The sequence below is a fragment of the Gavia stellata genome, chromosome 5 (assembly GCF_030936135.1).
Source record: "Gavia stellata isolate bGavSte3 chromosome 5, bGavSte3.hap2, whole genome shotgun sequence".
Taxonomy (NCBI): Eukaryota; Metazoa; Chordata; class Aves; order Gaviiformes; family Gaviidae; genus Gavia; species Gavia stellata.
Genome location: NC_082598.1, coordinates 3,407,354 through 3,421,527, shown reverse-complemented (window position 1 = coordinate 3,421,527; position 14,174 = coordinate 3,407,354). Strand labels below are relative to the sequence as shown.

At 50.8% G+C, this 14,174-nt stretch overlaps 1 protein-coding gene across 1 annotated transcript in view; it reads left to right on the top strand.

The window, feature by feature from the left end:
• The window catches only part of PTPRA (protein tyrosine phosphatase receptor type A), a 99,338-nt gene extending 88,450 nt beyond the window's left edge, over positions 1 to 10,888 (top strand). The window contains exons 11-23 of the mRNA XM_059818250.1: positions 799 to 835; positions 2,122 to 2,219; positions 2,365 to 2,484; positions 3,419 to 3,585; positions 4,470 to 4,605; positions 5,352 to 5,501; positions 5,625 to 5,718; positions 6,437 to 6,513; positions 8,070 to 8,204; positions 8,594 to 8,719; positions 9,203 to 9,354; positions 9,675 to 9,810; positions 10,503 to 10,888. Coding sequence (XP_059674233.1) covers positions 799 to 835; positions 2,122 to 2,219; positions 2,365 to 2,484; positions 3,419 to 3,585; positions 4,470 to 4,605; positions 5,352 to 5,501; positions 5,625 to 5,718; positions 6,437 to 6,513; positions 8,070 to 8,204; positions 8,594 to 8,719; positions 9,203 to 9,354; positions 9,675 to 9,810; positions 10,503 to 10,577 — 1,503 coding nt within the window. The 3' untranslated portion in view covers positions 10,578 to 10,888. The remainder of the gene's footprint in view (positions 1 to 798; positions 836 to 2,121; positions 2,220 to 2,364; positions 2,485 to 3,418; positions 3,586 to 4,469; positions 4,606 to 5,351; positions 5,502 to 5,624; positions 5,719 to 6,436; positions 6,514 to 8,069; positions 8,205 to 8,593; positions 8,720 to 9,202; positions 9,355 to 9,674; positions 9,811 to 10,502) is intronic.
• Positions 10,889 to 14,174: the final 3,286 nt, after the last annotated feature.

Genomic DNA, 14,174 nt, shown 5'->3' with positions numbered 1-14,174 from the left:
ACTTCTAAAATAATGAGAAGCACTTGCACTCCTTGGAGTGCTGCAAAGCCAAGCCAGCTGGTTTGGAAGGGGTTTGGGGACTGTTCCTGCAGGAATTGGGGATTTCTAATTAACGGCTGATGAATAGTGTGGCTGGTTAATCATCGGTACTTCCCAGCTTGCAGGGCTGGACATGGGAAGGGGATGAAAAAGAAATCAAGGAACCCAGCTAAAATAGAAGCGACATCGCCCTGCTCTTCTAGGAGGAGATGGGTCATATATGGTTATCACCATATAGCTCAAATAAGTTGGAAGGGTAATATGAAGAAGTAGACTTTGAGAGAGATGGAGGCACATGAAGAAAGCAAGACTCAAAAGAGCTGTATCCTTTCTTCACCAATAAATAAATATCCATTAGGAAATAAACAAAATCATCCCCATGAGTTCAACAGCCCCATCTCCCAAAGATTAATGCTGATTTTCACGTGATGCTCTGGATGCAGAGTCCGATCCCAGCAGAAGGACTGTCGGGTACCACTTCATCAGTGCTTTGTGCCAACAAGTGGGGTCGTTCCCGCATTACGTGAGCATGGGGAGTGTTGCTCTGGGGCAAGGGCCCTTTGCACAGGGATTTTCCATTATTTCTGCTCCACTGTTGGAGCCTTTCTCCTCGGAGGCTGCAGCCCCTTCTCTGCACAGGGGGGAGTGAGCAACAGAGCAGGTGATGTCTCTATTAATGATGTAGCTGCACTTCATGACTCTTGTGTTAGAAAAATACAGGTCTTTCATTTGTCTTCCTTTTTCTCCTTTTCTCTGTAGGGGTACCAAGAGAAAAACAAGTTCATTGCTGCACAAGGTAAACACTCGGTTATTCCTGTAGCTCTGTCTGGTGCAGTCGGGCTGGAGTCCTTCTGCTCTGCAAAGCTGTGCCAGTCTAACCGCATCACAGCGCCTTGCAGAGCTCTCCTGGTCAAAAGGAGGCTTGGCTGGTCCACAGTTTTTTCCCAAAATGGTTTTCCCGGTCAAAGACCAGTGTTAGATGCATTGGGGGAAGAAGAGAAGCCCTCCCTGTGCAGTACCAATTGCTGGAGGGTGTCAAAGCATTTCTACCCTGAGCCTTGTCCTTCCACCCTGACCCACAGCTGCGGGTGGTTGGTATCTCTGGAAATATTGCCAGTGAGCTGCTTAATTAAATTCCCCAAATCTGTTATTACGGAGAGCACCACGCTGATCTGGTTTCATTTCTGCTCCATTTTAAACCTCAGCAGACAATAGCGTAGGCTTGTGCCCTTGGAAAGAAGTTTTGCTGTGTTATTCAGAAGGGAGGCAGGACTATTTAGCTATTGAGAGCAACAAGCATCCTGAGTTTTCCCAAGCTCAGTTGCCTCAGTTGCCTCAGCCAGTGCGTCACCGACTTGCATGCACCATCCGTAGCCCTCCGGCTCTCTTGTTTTCCTTGTACCGATCCAAACACATCCCTAAAACAAAGATGCCGACTCGCAGGGGGGTTCATGTCAGCAGAAGGGGGTTATCTGACCATGGGAGGTGGTTTGCATTTCCTCTTCTGACTTTCAAGTGGCTTAGGACATGGCCTGCCAGTTTGCCCGGCTCTTGCTAGAGAAGGAAGGCTGGATCAGGTCCATCAGTGGTACGAGGCAGGGGTAAAACTTGGGCTCTGCTATTCTCTTGGCTTAGCCTCAGGCTTGGAAAGGGAGGTCTAGGTTGAGTCAGCTCCTTGTCTGGCAGGTAGCAGGTAACTATTCTTGTGCCACATTGAAATGGGATCCCATGGTTAAAACCCAAGACCGCAGGGTAGGACTTCTACAGACTGTTTGAGACGGCCACAATTTCCCTGGGTGACCTTGGGCAAGTCATTTCCATGCTCCGTTTGTCTGAATTCCCCTTCTTGGTCTAAAAATGGAATTTCTGATCATAAAACATATCCAAAAAGCCTAGCTCTTGTGTGATAGGATTGTTCCTTGGGTTAGACAACATACCCAGACACCAAAGCAGCTCCTGTGCTGACATCTATTGGCAAAAAATGTGTTGCATCATCCACGATATGCGACCTCACACACTGGGTTTCGGTCCCAGCGCTTGAGGGGTTGATCCCAAAGGTGTTTCTTTTTACCTTCCCCTTAGGACCAAAGGAAGAAACCGTGAACGATTTTTGGAGGATGATTTGGGAGCAAAATACAGCGACAATTGTCATGGTGACCAACCTGAAAGAGAGGAAGGAGGTAGGTGCCAGAAGGCTTTATGGGCTTGTATCTAACCCAACTTCGTCCAAATCCGGCACTTCTCATGCCCATGGGCATGTCTTGGAGCCGGTCCCAAGCTTGCGAGGGACCAGAGCTCACCTTTGCCCGTTTTCTCTCCCCACAGTGTAAGTGTGCCCAGTACTGGCCGGATCAGGGCTGCTGGACGTACGGGAACATCCGAGTGTCCGTGGAGGATGTGACCGTCCTTGTGGATTACACTGTGCGGAAGTTCTGCATCCAGCAGGTGCCGGAGCTCGCATCTCCCATCCCATCCCATTCCTCCCCTCTCCCTGCTGGGCATCCAACAGGTTCTGGCATGCTCCTCTACTCCTCCAAGGTGTCATGAGAGCGGAGTTGGATTGAAATGACCCCAGCATCCATTTTTAACCAGAGCTATTAGGAATTTACTCACCTTAAACACCTGGGAGGCCGTTCCCAGCGAGCACCAGCATGGCTGTGCTGAGAGCAGGGAAGTGGATGGATGCCAGGGCTGAAATTCAGTCCACTTGCTGTTACCAGTATCGGTTCCTCCTCTCACCCACAGATACTTATTGCCTGCAAATAAGCAGATTTTTCCCATGAGCTGAGACAAAATCCAACGCCGTATGTGTTGGTATTGATTGCTTTCCCATCTGTCGCTACGTTTTCTCGTCCTCCAAGGAGGCACCGGACGCTTTAGTTGCTCTGTTTGTTTACCTGCTGGTCTTGGAAGCAGGCAAGGAAGAGCTGGCAATTGAAAACCTGTCTGGACCCTGAGCGGGGTTCTCCTGAGCCTCACCCTTCACTCCGAAAGCCTGGACGTGGGTGGTTTCATCCCCTGCCTTTAATTGAGGATGCTGTGGGCAGAGGCATGGGAAAGGATGGAGTGGCGGCTGGTGTCTGAGCTTGCTGGGAATGAAATACGGCAGCTTCTGCCAGATCGGAGCCACAGCCAAGGCCGGGCTGGCATCTCACCCCTAGGATGCGGGATGTGATGCTGGGCAATTAAAATGTCATGCTTTTAGAGACTAATTTGGCCCCGGAGCCTGGGTCCGTGCCCTTTCGGCTTGTGGATGCTAGTGCTTCTTAAGCCATACAGCTCAGTATTGGGGCTGTAGCTCTGTCTCTGCCCTTGCTTTTGGGTAACGAAAGGAAATCTGAGTATTTACCATTAACCTGAATACACGTTTCCTCTTCAGGTCGGCGACGTCACGAACAAGAAGCCTCAGCGCCTGGTGACTCAGTTCCACTTCACCAGCTGGCCCGACTTCGGGGTCCCCTTCACCCCCATCGGGATGCTGAAGTTCTTGAAGAAGGTGAAGACGTGTAATCCCCAATATGCAGGAGCAATAGTAGTGCACTGCAGGTATGCCCTGGTCACGGCTGACCTCTGCCTCTCCTGGGTGGCTTGGAAAGTGTCTCATATTTAATACTAAAAGGATTTTTTTTTTGGTCAGGCCTTTTTTACTATTTTTATTTAACTTTACCATATTAAATGCGAGCGTTGAGTGGTCCTCGTTTGGGTTAGCTGGATGCCGAGTGAGCCAAGCTAAGCACCACTGCTGGGCTCAAGAGGGCAACATCCCTTGTTGCGAGAAGGCAGTACGCAGCTGACAGCGTGCCTGGGAGCAAGGAGCGTGGTGTTTGACATCACGTGGACTGGTTACAGGCACAGCAGCAAGCGTGTGGGAGCCACAGAGGCTTTCCATGTTTCAATAAGGGAAAGCCCCACAGTTAAAGGCAGAGTTGATCACATCTGCAACCTCCAACGTCCATCCTTCCAGCTTTCTTCTCAGCAGGCAGCTAACAAAAGAGCTTTGTCTTTCCATAGTATCTGCTTGGCCTCATCTTTCTTACTCTCCTTAATGGTTGAGTTACCAGCACAGAAAGAAGGCTTCCCCGTGGGCTCACCTTCATGTGATGGAGGGTGACTGGAAGGAACAGCAGGCAGCTGGTAGGAACAGGCAGCCCGTGAGACTCTGGAAGCTGTAGCTGGCTCAGGTTTTGCTTTGGCTCACCCTGCTCTGTGCCTTCATACACTCCGGTCACAACAGTTGCTGGAGATGCTGTGTGCATCTCTTTGCAAGACCCAGGCGAGACTGAACACCAGGCTGAGGATCTCTCTCATCTCCAAAACAGATTTTGCTATTTACCCACTGCTGGGAAGCATCTGGCTCTCTCCCAGCTGCTCTAGAAGGGACCCCAACGCTAACACTGTGCACTGACCGCTTGTCCACTCTGCTCTTTCAGCGCCGGGGTAGGACGCACGGGCACTTTTATCGTCATCGATGCCATGCTGGACATGATGCACGCGGAGAGGAAGGTGGACGTTTATGGCTTCGTGAGCCGGATCCGGGCTCAGCGCTGCCAGATGGTACAGACAGATGTAAGTGTGCTGCTGCGGTCTCATCTGGGCTTTGCTCGGTGAAGTTAGATTTCAGTACCCAGCCTGCAGCAAAGCCTATGTGGAAGTTGAGCATCATCCCTCATTCTGGAAGGATGCTTCATCAAGTGAGCCTTTCACTGGGTCCTGTTCTTTTCAAGCCCCTTCATAGAATCACAGAAACATTGAGGTTGGAAAAGACCCTTAAGATCATCGAGTCTAACACTGCCAAGTCCACCACTAAACCATGTCCCTAAGCGCCACGTCTACACATCTTTTAAATACCTCCAGGGATGGTGACTCCACCACTTCCCTGGGCAGCCTCTTCCAATGCTTGATAACCCTTTCGGTGAAGGAATTTTTCCTAATATCCAATCTAAACCTCCCCTGGCACAACTTGAGGCTGTTTCTTCTCATCCTATCACTTGCTACTTGGGAGAAGAGACCGACCCCCACCTCTCTACAGCCTCCTTTCAGGTAGTTGTAGAGAGCGATAAGGTCTCCCCTCAGCCTCCTTTTCTTCGGACTTGGAGAAAGTTTTGTGTCATGTCAGCTTTGTGTTGTGTAGCACATAAGGTCCCAGTCCCCGTACAGCAGCAGAAAGGTTGTTACCCACTTTTCTAGGGTCTCAGAAGGGTGCCACGTGCCCAGCGAGCACTGGTGGGCAGTGGGGCGGTGGGTTTGCAACCAGCATGACCAGAATGCACTTACTGAGCATGGAGCGGAGGCTGATGTCTTCTCCCTTGCAGATGCAGTATGTGTTTATATACCAAGCACTTCTGGAGCACTATCTCTATGGTGACACGGAGCTGGAGGTGACCTCGTTAGAGATCCACCTCCAGAAGATCTACAACAAAGTGCCAGGGACCAGCAGCAATGGGCTGGAAGAGGAGTTCAAGGTGAGCGTGGTTCTTGTCCTGGTGGATCCACTCCGATGGTGCTGGGCTGCGGGGACCACCGTGCGCTTGCCTGGCACGGGGTGGCTCTGAAAGCTGCCTCTGCTTTCGTTCCTTCCTCTGCAGAAGCTCACTTCAATCAAAATTCAGAACGACAAGATGAGAACGGGCAACTTGCCGGCAAACATGAAGAAGAACAGGGTGCTTCAGATAATTCCATGTAAGGCTTGTTTGTCTGCCTGGGGAAAACATGCCCGCTGGGTGTGGGGACTGTTTGGGTGGTTGTGGGGACAGGAGTCAGGATGGAGAAATGGGCGAACGGGGACCTCATGAAGTTCAACAAGGGGAAGTGCAGAGTCCTGCCCCTGGGGAGGAGCAACCTCAACCACTGAGTGATTGATTCTGTGAGTGCTCAGGAGCTGTAGAGGCAGAGCCATTTGTGCCCACAGTAGTGGAGTCACAGACTGGCTGAGGTTGGAAGGGACCTCGGGACATCATCTGGTTCAACCCCCTGCTCTAGCAGGGACAGCATGAAGGGACACGGCAATCGAGGGCAGGTGGTTTTTCGTGGCCAAATATAACACTGCCCCCAGGGCTTTCTTGCTTTCGTTCTGCCCTGTCCCTGCCATGACTTTCTTCTCAGCAGGTTTATGCTGCCGAGGCTTTCTGCCTCAAGGGAGAAGGGAGTCCCTGTGTTGAGCAGGTCCTGCTCCTGGAGTCCTCAGCATCCCCTTCTTCCCCAAACCAGGGCATGGCAGAAGGCAGAACTGAGCCTCCTTGTCCCAGTTGGGTGCTGTAAACACAGGGCTCCCCTTCTCATATCTCTGTCCTCTCACCTGGGGCTTGGTGACTTCCCAGCTCAAGGCCATGCACGGTTATCAAGGAGTCATGCTTTGAAGGTGTTCCCCAAAACTCAGATCATTTTGCTTCTATTTCAGATGAATTCAACCGAGTAATCATTCCAGTGAAGAGAGGTGAAGAGAACACAGACTACGTAAACGCTTCCTTCATTGATGTGAGTCTTCTTTAATCTTCTTTCCGTTTTCTCCCAATGAAAACTCTTTACCTCACGCTGCTTCCTATGGAAAGGATTTGTCCCAAAATACTTCTCTGGGTTTTGTAAGGCTCTTTCCACTTGACTTTGCTTCATGTCACTGGATGGTGCTGGTTTCTTTCTCCAAGAAACCCCTCTGTATATGCAGTTTCCTTGTGACCCATGGATGGTGGGAGAGGAGAGCTGGAGCTTGAGCAGAGCCTCCAAATCCTGGTCTCACTTCTGCAACTCCAGGCTCTGATGATGGCTTTGGAGAAGCGGATGCACGTAGCCATGGAAATGATTGCTGGACAGCACTGTTCATTTGATCAGAAAACATCCACTAGATTAGGTAATGGAGCAATACATGAATCCCAAAACCCTTGAGAAAAACCAGGTCAATCCCATTATACCTGTCTGGGTGACAGGAGGAGATGAGGCAGAGAGGTTAAGTGCTTTCCTCCCTCCGAGAAGGAGGTAAGTGATTGCACATCCTTTTCTCGTGAGTAATCCTGTTGACTTCAGGGGGACATCTCGTATGAGTATTTATCTTTGTACAGTGATGCCAGCGCTAGCTAAGTGACAGAGCCCTGCTCTTTTCTAGCCCAATTTCTATTTTCATCTCCAAATGGCGGGGGGTGGGGGTTTGCCCCCAAAGGATGATTACTGCCATTGGTTGAACCAGTAAAACCAGCTTATTCCCGGTTCTAACATCCCAAATCAATTGCCCCCTGAAATCTCCTTTGCTGAGTCCCCACGGGTTGCTCTGGCTGCGTGAGCATCCGACACAACGCAGCCAGCAGCAGCCGCTTTGTTCTGCATCGAGATCAGAAAGCTTAAATGTCACGTAAGCAATTTTTGTTGAGGATTCAATTTCCTGCCTCTGCTGAACTTTGCTTAAATGACAAGCTCCAAATGACGAAGCATCTTTAGTCACAGTCTGCAGCGAGGGCACAGGGGAACGTTGGAGGGGTTTTGGAAACAGAAGCACTTTGTGGTTGTGGAAAAGCCAGAGTCAGCCAGACTTACTACTGGTTTTCATAGATCATAGAATAGTTTGGGTTGGAAGGGATTTAAAGATCATCTAGTTTTGCTTAATTCTTCCAAAAATCCCTGGTAAAAATCATACCTGAAATATCTGGAGCTTAGGCAAGGCTCTGCTCCAGCACTCAGACTTAACAACATTGCTTAGGAGTGCTGGAAACCCAAATCCTTCTTCACCAAATGGATAGGACCATGCATGCATAGGGGATATGATCCTCCTCCAGCTGCATTTCTTTAAAAACAAAGGTCTTACCATGGTAAAGCACTGGCTGATGGCACTCAGCTGCCGAGCAGCGGTGTGGTAATGCCCATGCGTGGGGACGTAGCCCACCATGAGAGCAGGTTTCTCTGCTCAGGCTGTGGTCATTCACACGCTCAGTCATGATGCTCCCAAAAATTCACTGAGCTTGGTAACCTGACTACGTCCAAGAGCATTCCTCCCGCTGCTCCTGGCATACAGGTGCTGCCGATTCACCGCTGTTTTCAAATTGCAGGGTTATCGCCAGAAGGACTCCTATATCGCCAGCCAAGGACCGCTGCAGCACACGATAGAGGACTTCTGGAGGATGATCTGGGAGTGGAAATCCTGCTCCATAGTGATGCTGACAGAGCTGGAGGAGAGAGGCCAGGTAAGCACCCAGGGATAGCTGCATTTAAGTCCCAGCAAAATAAATCAGTGCGACCCCTTAAAATCTCCCAATGCCCCAGCACTGCCAGCGCCACACGCGTTGCGTGCTAGTTCACCCCTTCTCTGGCAGGAAACATATTTCAGCCTCTACTTCTAATGCAAAGAACCCAGTTGTTTGTAGACCCAGGGTGGGGAGATGTTCAATAAACCAACTCTGGACCCTCAGCTCTCAAAGTACCTTTGGGTGCAGCAGGCAGCTCCTCTCCGAAGCAAGCCCGTGGGATCCCACCTGGTTTTGGGTAGCTGCCAGCTGCAGAAGACTTCTTCTATTCAAACCCATGGGAAAAGGATGGAGTCTTCACCCTGTCTTCTCCTCTAATGCTTTCTCAGGAGAAGTGTGCCCAGTACTGGCCATCTGACGGCTCCGTGTCCTACGGAGACATCACTGTGGAGCTGAAAAAAGAGGAGGAGTGTGAAAGCTATACAGTGCGGGACCTGCTGGTAACAAACACCAGGGTAAGAGTCTGGCCTTCTCCTGGCAGGGAGCTCTGGGTGCTCTTGGGTTTGGCTGTCGCTAACCCTCACTTGATGTTTCTGGTGCTTTGCAGTTCCTCTTGCAAGTGCTGAACCTTCGCTCTGGCATCTTCAACTCCGTCATCTCCGCATCATCCCAAAGTAGTGTCCATCCCCTGCAATCCCACCTTCTTCCCTACGCTTACCTCCCACCCCTGAGGGTTGCTGTCCTGCTGATGGCTTCTCATCCAGCCCCTCTGCCCTGCTGCCACCCAGCAGCCCTCGTCCTCCTTCTGCCTTGTCCCTGTGCCTCCCTTCTGCTCCCTGTTCCCCACGTCCTGCCTTGCTCCATGCCACAGGAATGCCTCCCCTCCACAAGCAGACAGCGTTCCCAAGCAGATGGTTTTCCTAAAGCCCTGAGCCGGTGGGTTTCTTGGTATGGGTCTCCCACCAACTTACTGACCTCGAGCTGTGCTTTTCCACCAGGAAAACAAGAGCCGACAGATTCGGCAGTTTCATTTCCACGGCTGGCCAGAAGTTGGGATCCCCGGGGATGGGAAGGGAATGATCAACATCATTGCGGCTGTGCAGAAGCAGCAGCAGCAGTCTGGCAACCACCCGATCACTGTGCACTGCAGGTAAAGCCCAGGTGGAGCAGGAGTTGGCCACCCCTCCAAGGGGACCTGCTCTACAAGGAGCGTGGGAGATGGTCAGAGGTCCCTCAGAAGACTCGGGCTGAGCAGGAGCAGCCTGGGCAGACATGGTATGGGGTTTTCCTGCTCGGCTAAACAAAAAGGCTTCAGTCTTGTAGAGCATGTCCTAGCTAAACTGGGAGAGGCTGGGACAGGACCATTGGCTCCTCCAGTTCTCCAGTGGTTCCCCTATGGATTGTCCCCTGAGCAAAGCCAACACAGTCAGGACGGACGGTTTTCTTTACCTTCTGGTTTCTCTTTGCCAGTGCTGGAGCAGGAAGAACAGGCACCTTCTGTGCACTGAGCACTGTCCTGGAAAGGGTGAAGGCAGAAGGGATTCTCGACGTCTTTCAGACGGTGAAGAGTTTAAGACTACAGAGGCCGCATATGGTGCAGACACTGGTAAGCTGAGCGCACCCCACGCTCCTCCTGCCACCGCAGACCTCAGCGAGAATGGGCTGGGACTCGATGTTGAGCAAAAACTTCCTCAGATGAAGGTTTCTCTCTCCGTTAGAAGAGAGGATGGAGATGGTTCAGGAGGTATCTCCTTTCCTCTTGTTAGGACATCTGGAAGAGTGGAGCTTGCCTGCTGAAGGCATCAAGCCCCTTTTAAGCACTGACACAAGCTTTAGGAGCCTCCTTGGAGACATCCTCAGCCACAGCCTACGTATTTATGGGCTCCAGGAGCCTGGAAACCTCTCCTGGAGCAGCTGTGGCACGGGCTTGGGCATGCAGCGTGGCAGGGAGGGGCGCAACAGGCAGGACTAGATGAGATCTTGCAAGAGGGGCTTGCAAGGATGCTCAGGCATTTAAAAAAAGTCTTTTGGGGATCAAAAAAGGACCTCAGAGAGGAGGGGGAAAGCAGAGTTTCTTTTGCTGGTGGCACCCCAGCAAGGAGGGTGGGCAGCCCGGTTTTCGGGGGCACAAAGGAGGTGAGACCTGCTCATGGGTGGGAATCCAGTTCCTGCCTTTGGTCTGGGCTGAGGACACCTGACCATGCTTGGTCCCCGCTTGCCGCAGACCACGAAACATCAAATTATGTCTCAGGTGTGAATTTTCTTGCTCTAACTCTGTGCTCTCCCCGAATCCCGCAGGAACAGTACGAATTCTGCTACAAGGTGGTGCAGGAATATATCGACGCCTTCTCAGACTACGCCAACTTCAAGTGAAGACAAAAAAAACTCCATGCCCCGAAACAAATGACAGAAGAGTTGCCTTCTTTAATATTTTGTAATATTCTGTTTGTTAATATACCCCCCAAAAAATATGTGTATATATCTTAACTGTTTTAGAGGTTGGTACCATAAGCTTCATATTAGCTGGAGATTTTATATGTAGCAAAGTGTTAGTGCAGATACTGTTGGCTCCTTTTTTTCCAATGTTTTATTGGGGAATTAAATAGCGTGATGTTTGGATTAATATTGGTCACACCATCTCTCTTCTGGAGAGTTGATACAGGCTGTTATTTTGTTTGTAAATCTTTTTTTTTTTTTTCTTGAGGGAGTAAAGCCTTTTTACAAAAAAAAACAAAAAGAAGAAAAAGATATCCTGGATCTCATCTGAAAAAAAAAACCAACAACCCCACAACCCCACAAGCACAAGCTTCTCCGAACCTGCAGGGAAATGGTTTCACATTTTTCTGCGGGTCAGCTCTTTAAAAAAAAAAAGGAGAAAAAAAAAAAAAGCTTATTCTGTGTGTGTGTATGTATATATAAATATCCTAATTTTTGTATCAAAAGCAAAAAAGTTTCCTCCTTCAGGGTCAGGCCACCACTTGCTGCTGGTTTGGAAACCGTAATGACCAGAGCAGCAACCGCTGAGATTTCAACCCAAAAAAACAAACCCAGAAAAACAAAGAATTTTGCTCCCTGAAGGAAAGGTCCGTGTGTTTGGTGCCGGATTTTAGACCTGCCACAGGGGTTATCACCATGGATGCTCGTGGTGGCCCTGCCATCCCCGCTGTCCCGTCCAGGAAGGAGCGGTACCCGCGGGCTCCCAGCAGCGAGGGATGCTGCTGCCTGGGGTTTGGGACTCTGGCTGGAGGAGCAAGCGGCTCCACGTGCTCTGAGCTCCGTGTTTCACCTGTGGTGTCTCTTCCCAAGTGCCACCCGGACCTTGGCCTCCTCTTGGTCTATAACAGCAGCAAATGAGAAATTTTGGAGTCATCTTAAATTGACAACGTGCTGCGGGTTTTTGGTTCCGTGCTTGAACCAGGGGACCTCCATCCCTAGATGCTGGAGGAGATTTCAGATTATTTCTCCTAGCATCTCAAGAAATCATAGATTCATAGAATGGTTTGGGTCGGAAGGACCTTAAAGATCATCTAGTCCCAACCCCTCTACCATGGGCAGGGACACCTTCCACCAGACCAGGTTGCTCAAAGCCCCGTCAACCTGGCCTTGAACACTTCCAGGGATGGGGCATCCACAACTTCTCTGGGCAACCTGGTCCAGGTCTCACCACCCTCACAGTAAAGAATTTCTCCTAATATCTAATCTAAATCTACCCTCTTTCAGTTTAAAACCGTTACCCCTTATCCTATCGCTACACTCCCTGCTGAAGAGTCCCTCCCCGTCTTTCCTGCAGGCCCCTTTAAGTACTGGAAGGCTGCTAGAAGGTCTCCCCGGAGCCTTCTCTTCTCTTCTCTTCTCTTCTCTTCTCTTCTCTTCTCTTCTCTTCTCTTCTCTTCTCTTCTCTTCTCTTCTCTCTTCTCTTCTCTTCTCTTCTCTCTCTTCTCTTCTCTTCTCTTCTTCTCTTCTCTTCTCTTCTCTTCTCTTCTCTCTTCTCTTCTCTCTTCTCTTCCTCTTCTCTTCTCTTCTCTTCTCTTCTCTCTTCTCTTCTCTCCTCTCCTCTCCTCTCCTCTCCTCCCTCCCCTCCCCTCCCCTCCCCTCCTCCTCTCCTCTCCTCTCCTCTCCTCTCTCTCCTCTCCTCTCCTCTCCTCTCCTCTCCTCTCCTCTCCTCTCCTCTCCTCTCTCCTCTCCTCTTCTCTCCTCTCCTCTCCTCTCCTCTCCTCTCCTCCTCTCCTCCCCTCCCCTCCTCCTCCTCTTCTCTTCTCTTCTCTTCTCTTCTCTTCTCTTCTCTTTCTCTTCTCTTCTCTCTCTCTCTTTCTCTTCTCTCTCTTTCCCTTCCCTTCCCTTCCCCTTCCCTTCCCTTCCCTTCCCTCCTCTCCTCTCCTCCCCTCCCCCCTCCCCTCCCTTCCCTTCCCTTCCCTCCCCTTCCCTTCCCTTCCCTTCCTTCCCTTCCCTTCCTTCCCTTCCCTTCCCTTCCTTCCCTTCCTCCCTTCTCCAGGTTGAACAACCCAACTCTTCAGCCTTCCCTCATGGCAGAGGTGTTCCAGCCCTCTGATCATCTTTGTGGCCTCCTCTGACTCGCTCTAACAGGTCCATGTCCTCTTATGTTGGTGGCCCCAGAGCTGGATGCAGTGCTGCAGGTGGGGTCTCACCAGAGTGTAGAGCAGAAGAATCACCTCCCTCGACCTGCTGGTCACACTTCTTTTGATGCAGCCCAGGACACGATCTAAGATCTGTCCATGGGCACGTCCAAAACTCAGCTGGTTGCTCCAAACACCTGATCTAACTTTGGCGTTGGTCCTGCTCCACACAGGAGGTTGGACTGGAGACCTCAGAGGTCCCTGCCAACCATGTTTCTGTGTTTCTGCTTCTCGGAAGGGTGTGCATGGTCCTAAACCTGAGAAGTGTAGGAGCAGAGCTTGAAGGACGTGCCCATCCATGGGCGAGGGGATCTTCCCTGCCAGAAATTAAATGTAATCAAGGTGACTTCTTGCTCTTGGCTGGGTGAGGCTCCACCACAAACAGCTCCAAATGCAAATCACAGAACCATGGCGTGGTTTGGTTGGAAGGGACCTTCAAAGATCATCTAGTCCAACCGCTCACCATGGGCAGGGACACCTTCTGCTAGACCAGTTGCTCAAAGCCCCATCCAACCTGCTTGAACACTTCCAGGGATGGGCAGCCACAACTGCTCCGGGCAACCTGGTCCAGTGCCTCACCACCCTCCTCACAGTAAAGAATTTCTTCCTTATGTCCAATCTCAACCTACCCTTTTGCAGTTTAAACCATGAGAAGGTCTCCAGATGGTCACTGCTAAAGCACTCACCGGTTTTTAAAGCTGACGGAGACATTCTCCAGCCTGGGGGATGCTCTTGCTGCCTTCCAGACAAGTTTAGGGGGTTTTCCTCTTTTTTTTTTCCAATGGAGGCTCCATCATGGAGATGAATTCGGGTTATCAAGCAGGAGGCAAAAAAATAACTGGTGATTTTATCGTTCCCCTCCCAGAAGAAGAAAAATACAAGGAAACTCTAATGCTGGTGATGGGCCAGGGCACAAGAAGAGTCTTAAGGGCCAAGAAAAGTCTAAGGACAAAGAAAAGCCCAGGGGTGCGGCACTTCTGTATTAAAAAAATGGGTTAATATGGTTGATTTAATATTTTTTTTGTTATAAAGAGGTGTCTGATGAAATACCTCCCTTGTTCCTCCTGCAGTCGGGGGGACCGTGAACTCGGGGAACCCCTGGTGAACTCGGGGAGCCCATCCGCCTGCTGCAGGCACTGGGAGAGCTGGGTTTGGAGCGGAGGTTTCACCCCAAGGGTTTGGCTGGGCACCCCGGGCGGTGATCTGAGCACGGGTGTGGGGGTGGCAGGGCTCGGGGACGGTGACGTCCCTGCCCAGCCAAGGGATGACTCGGGGGACATGGGGTTGAAACCTGGGAAATCATGGGAAAAGCCACCCCATCAGTCGGGGTATCCGT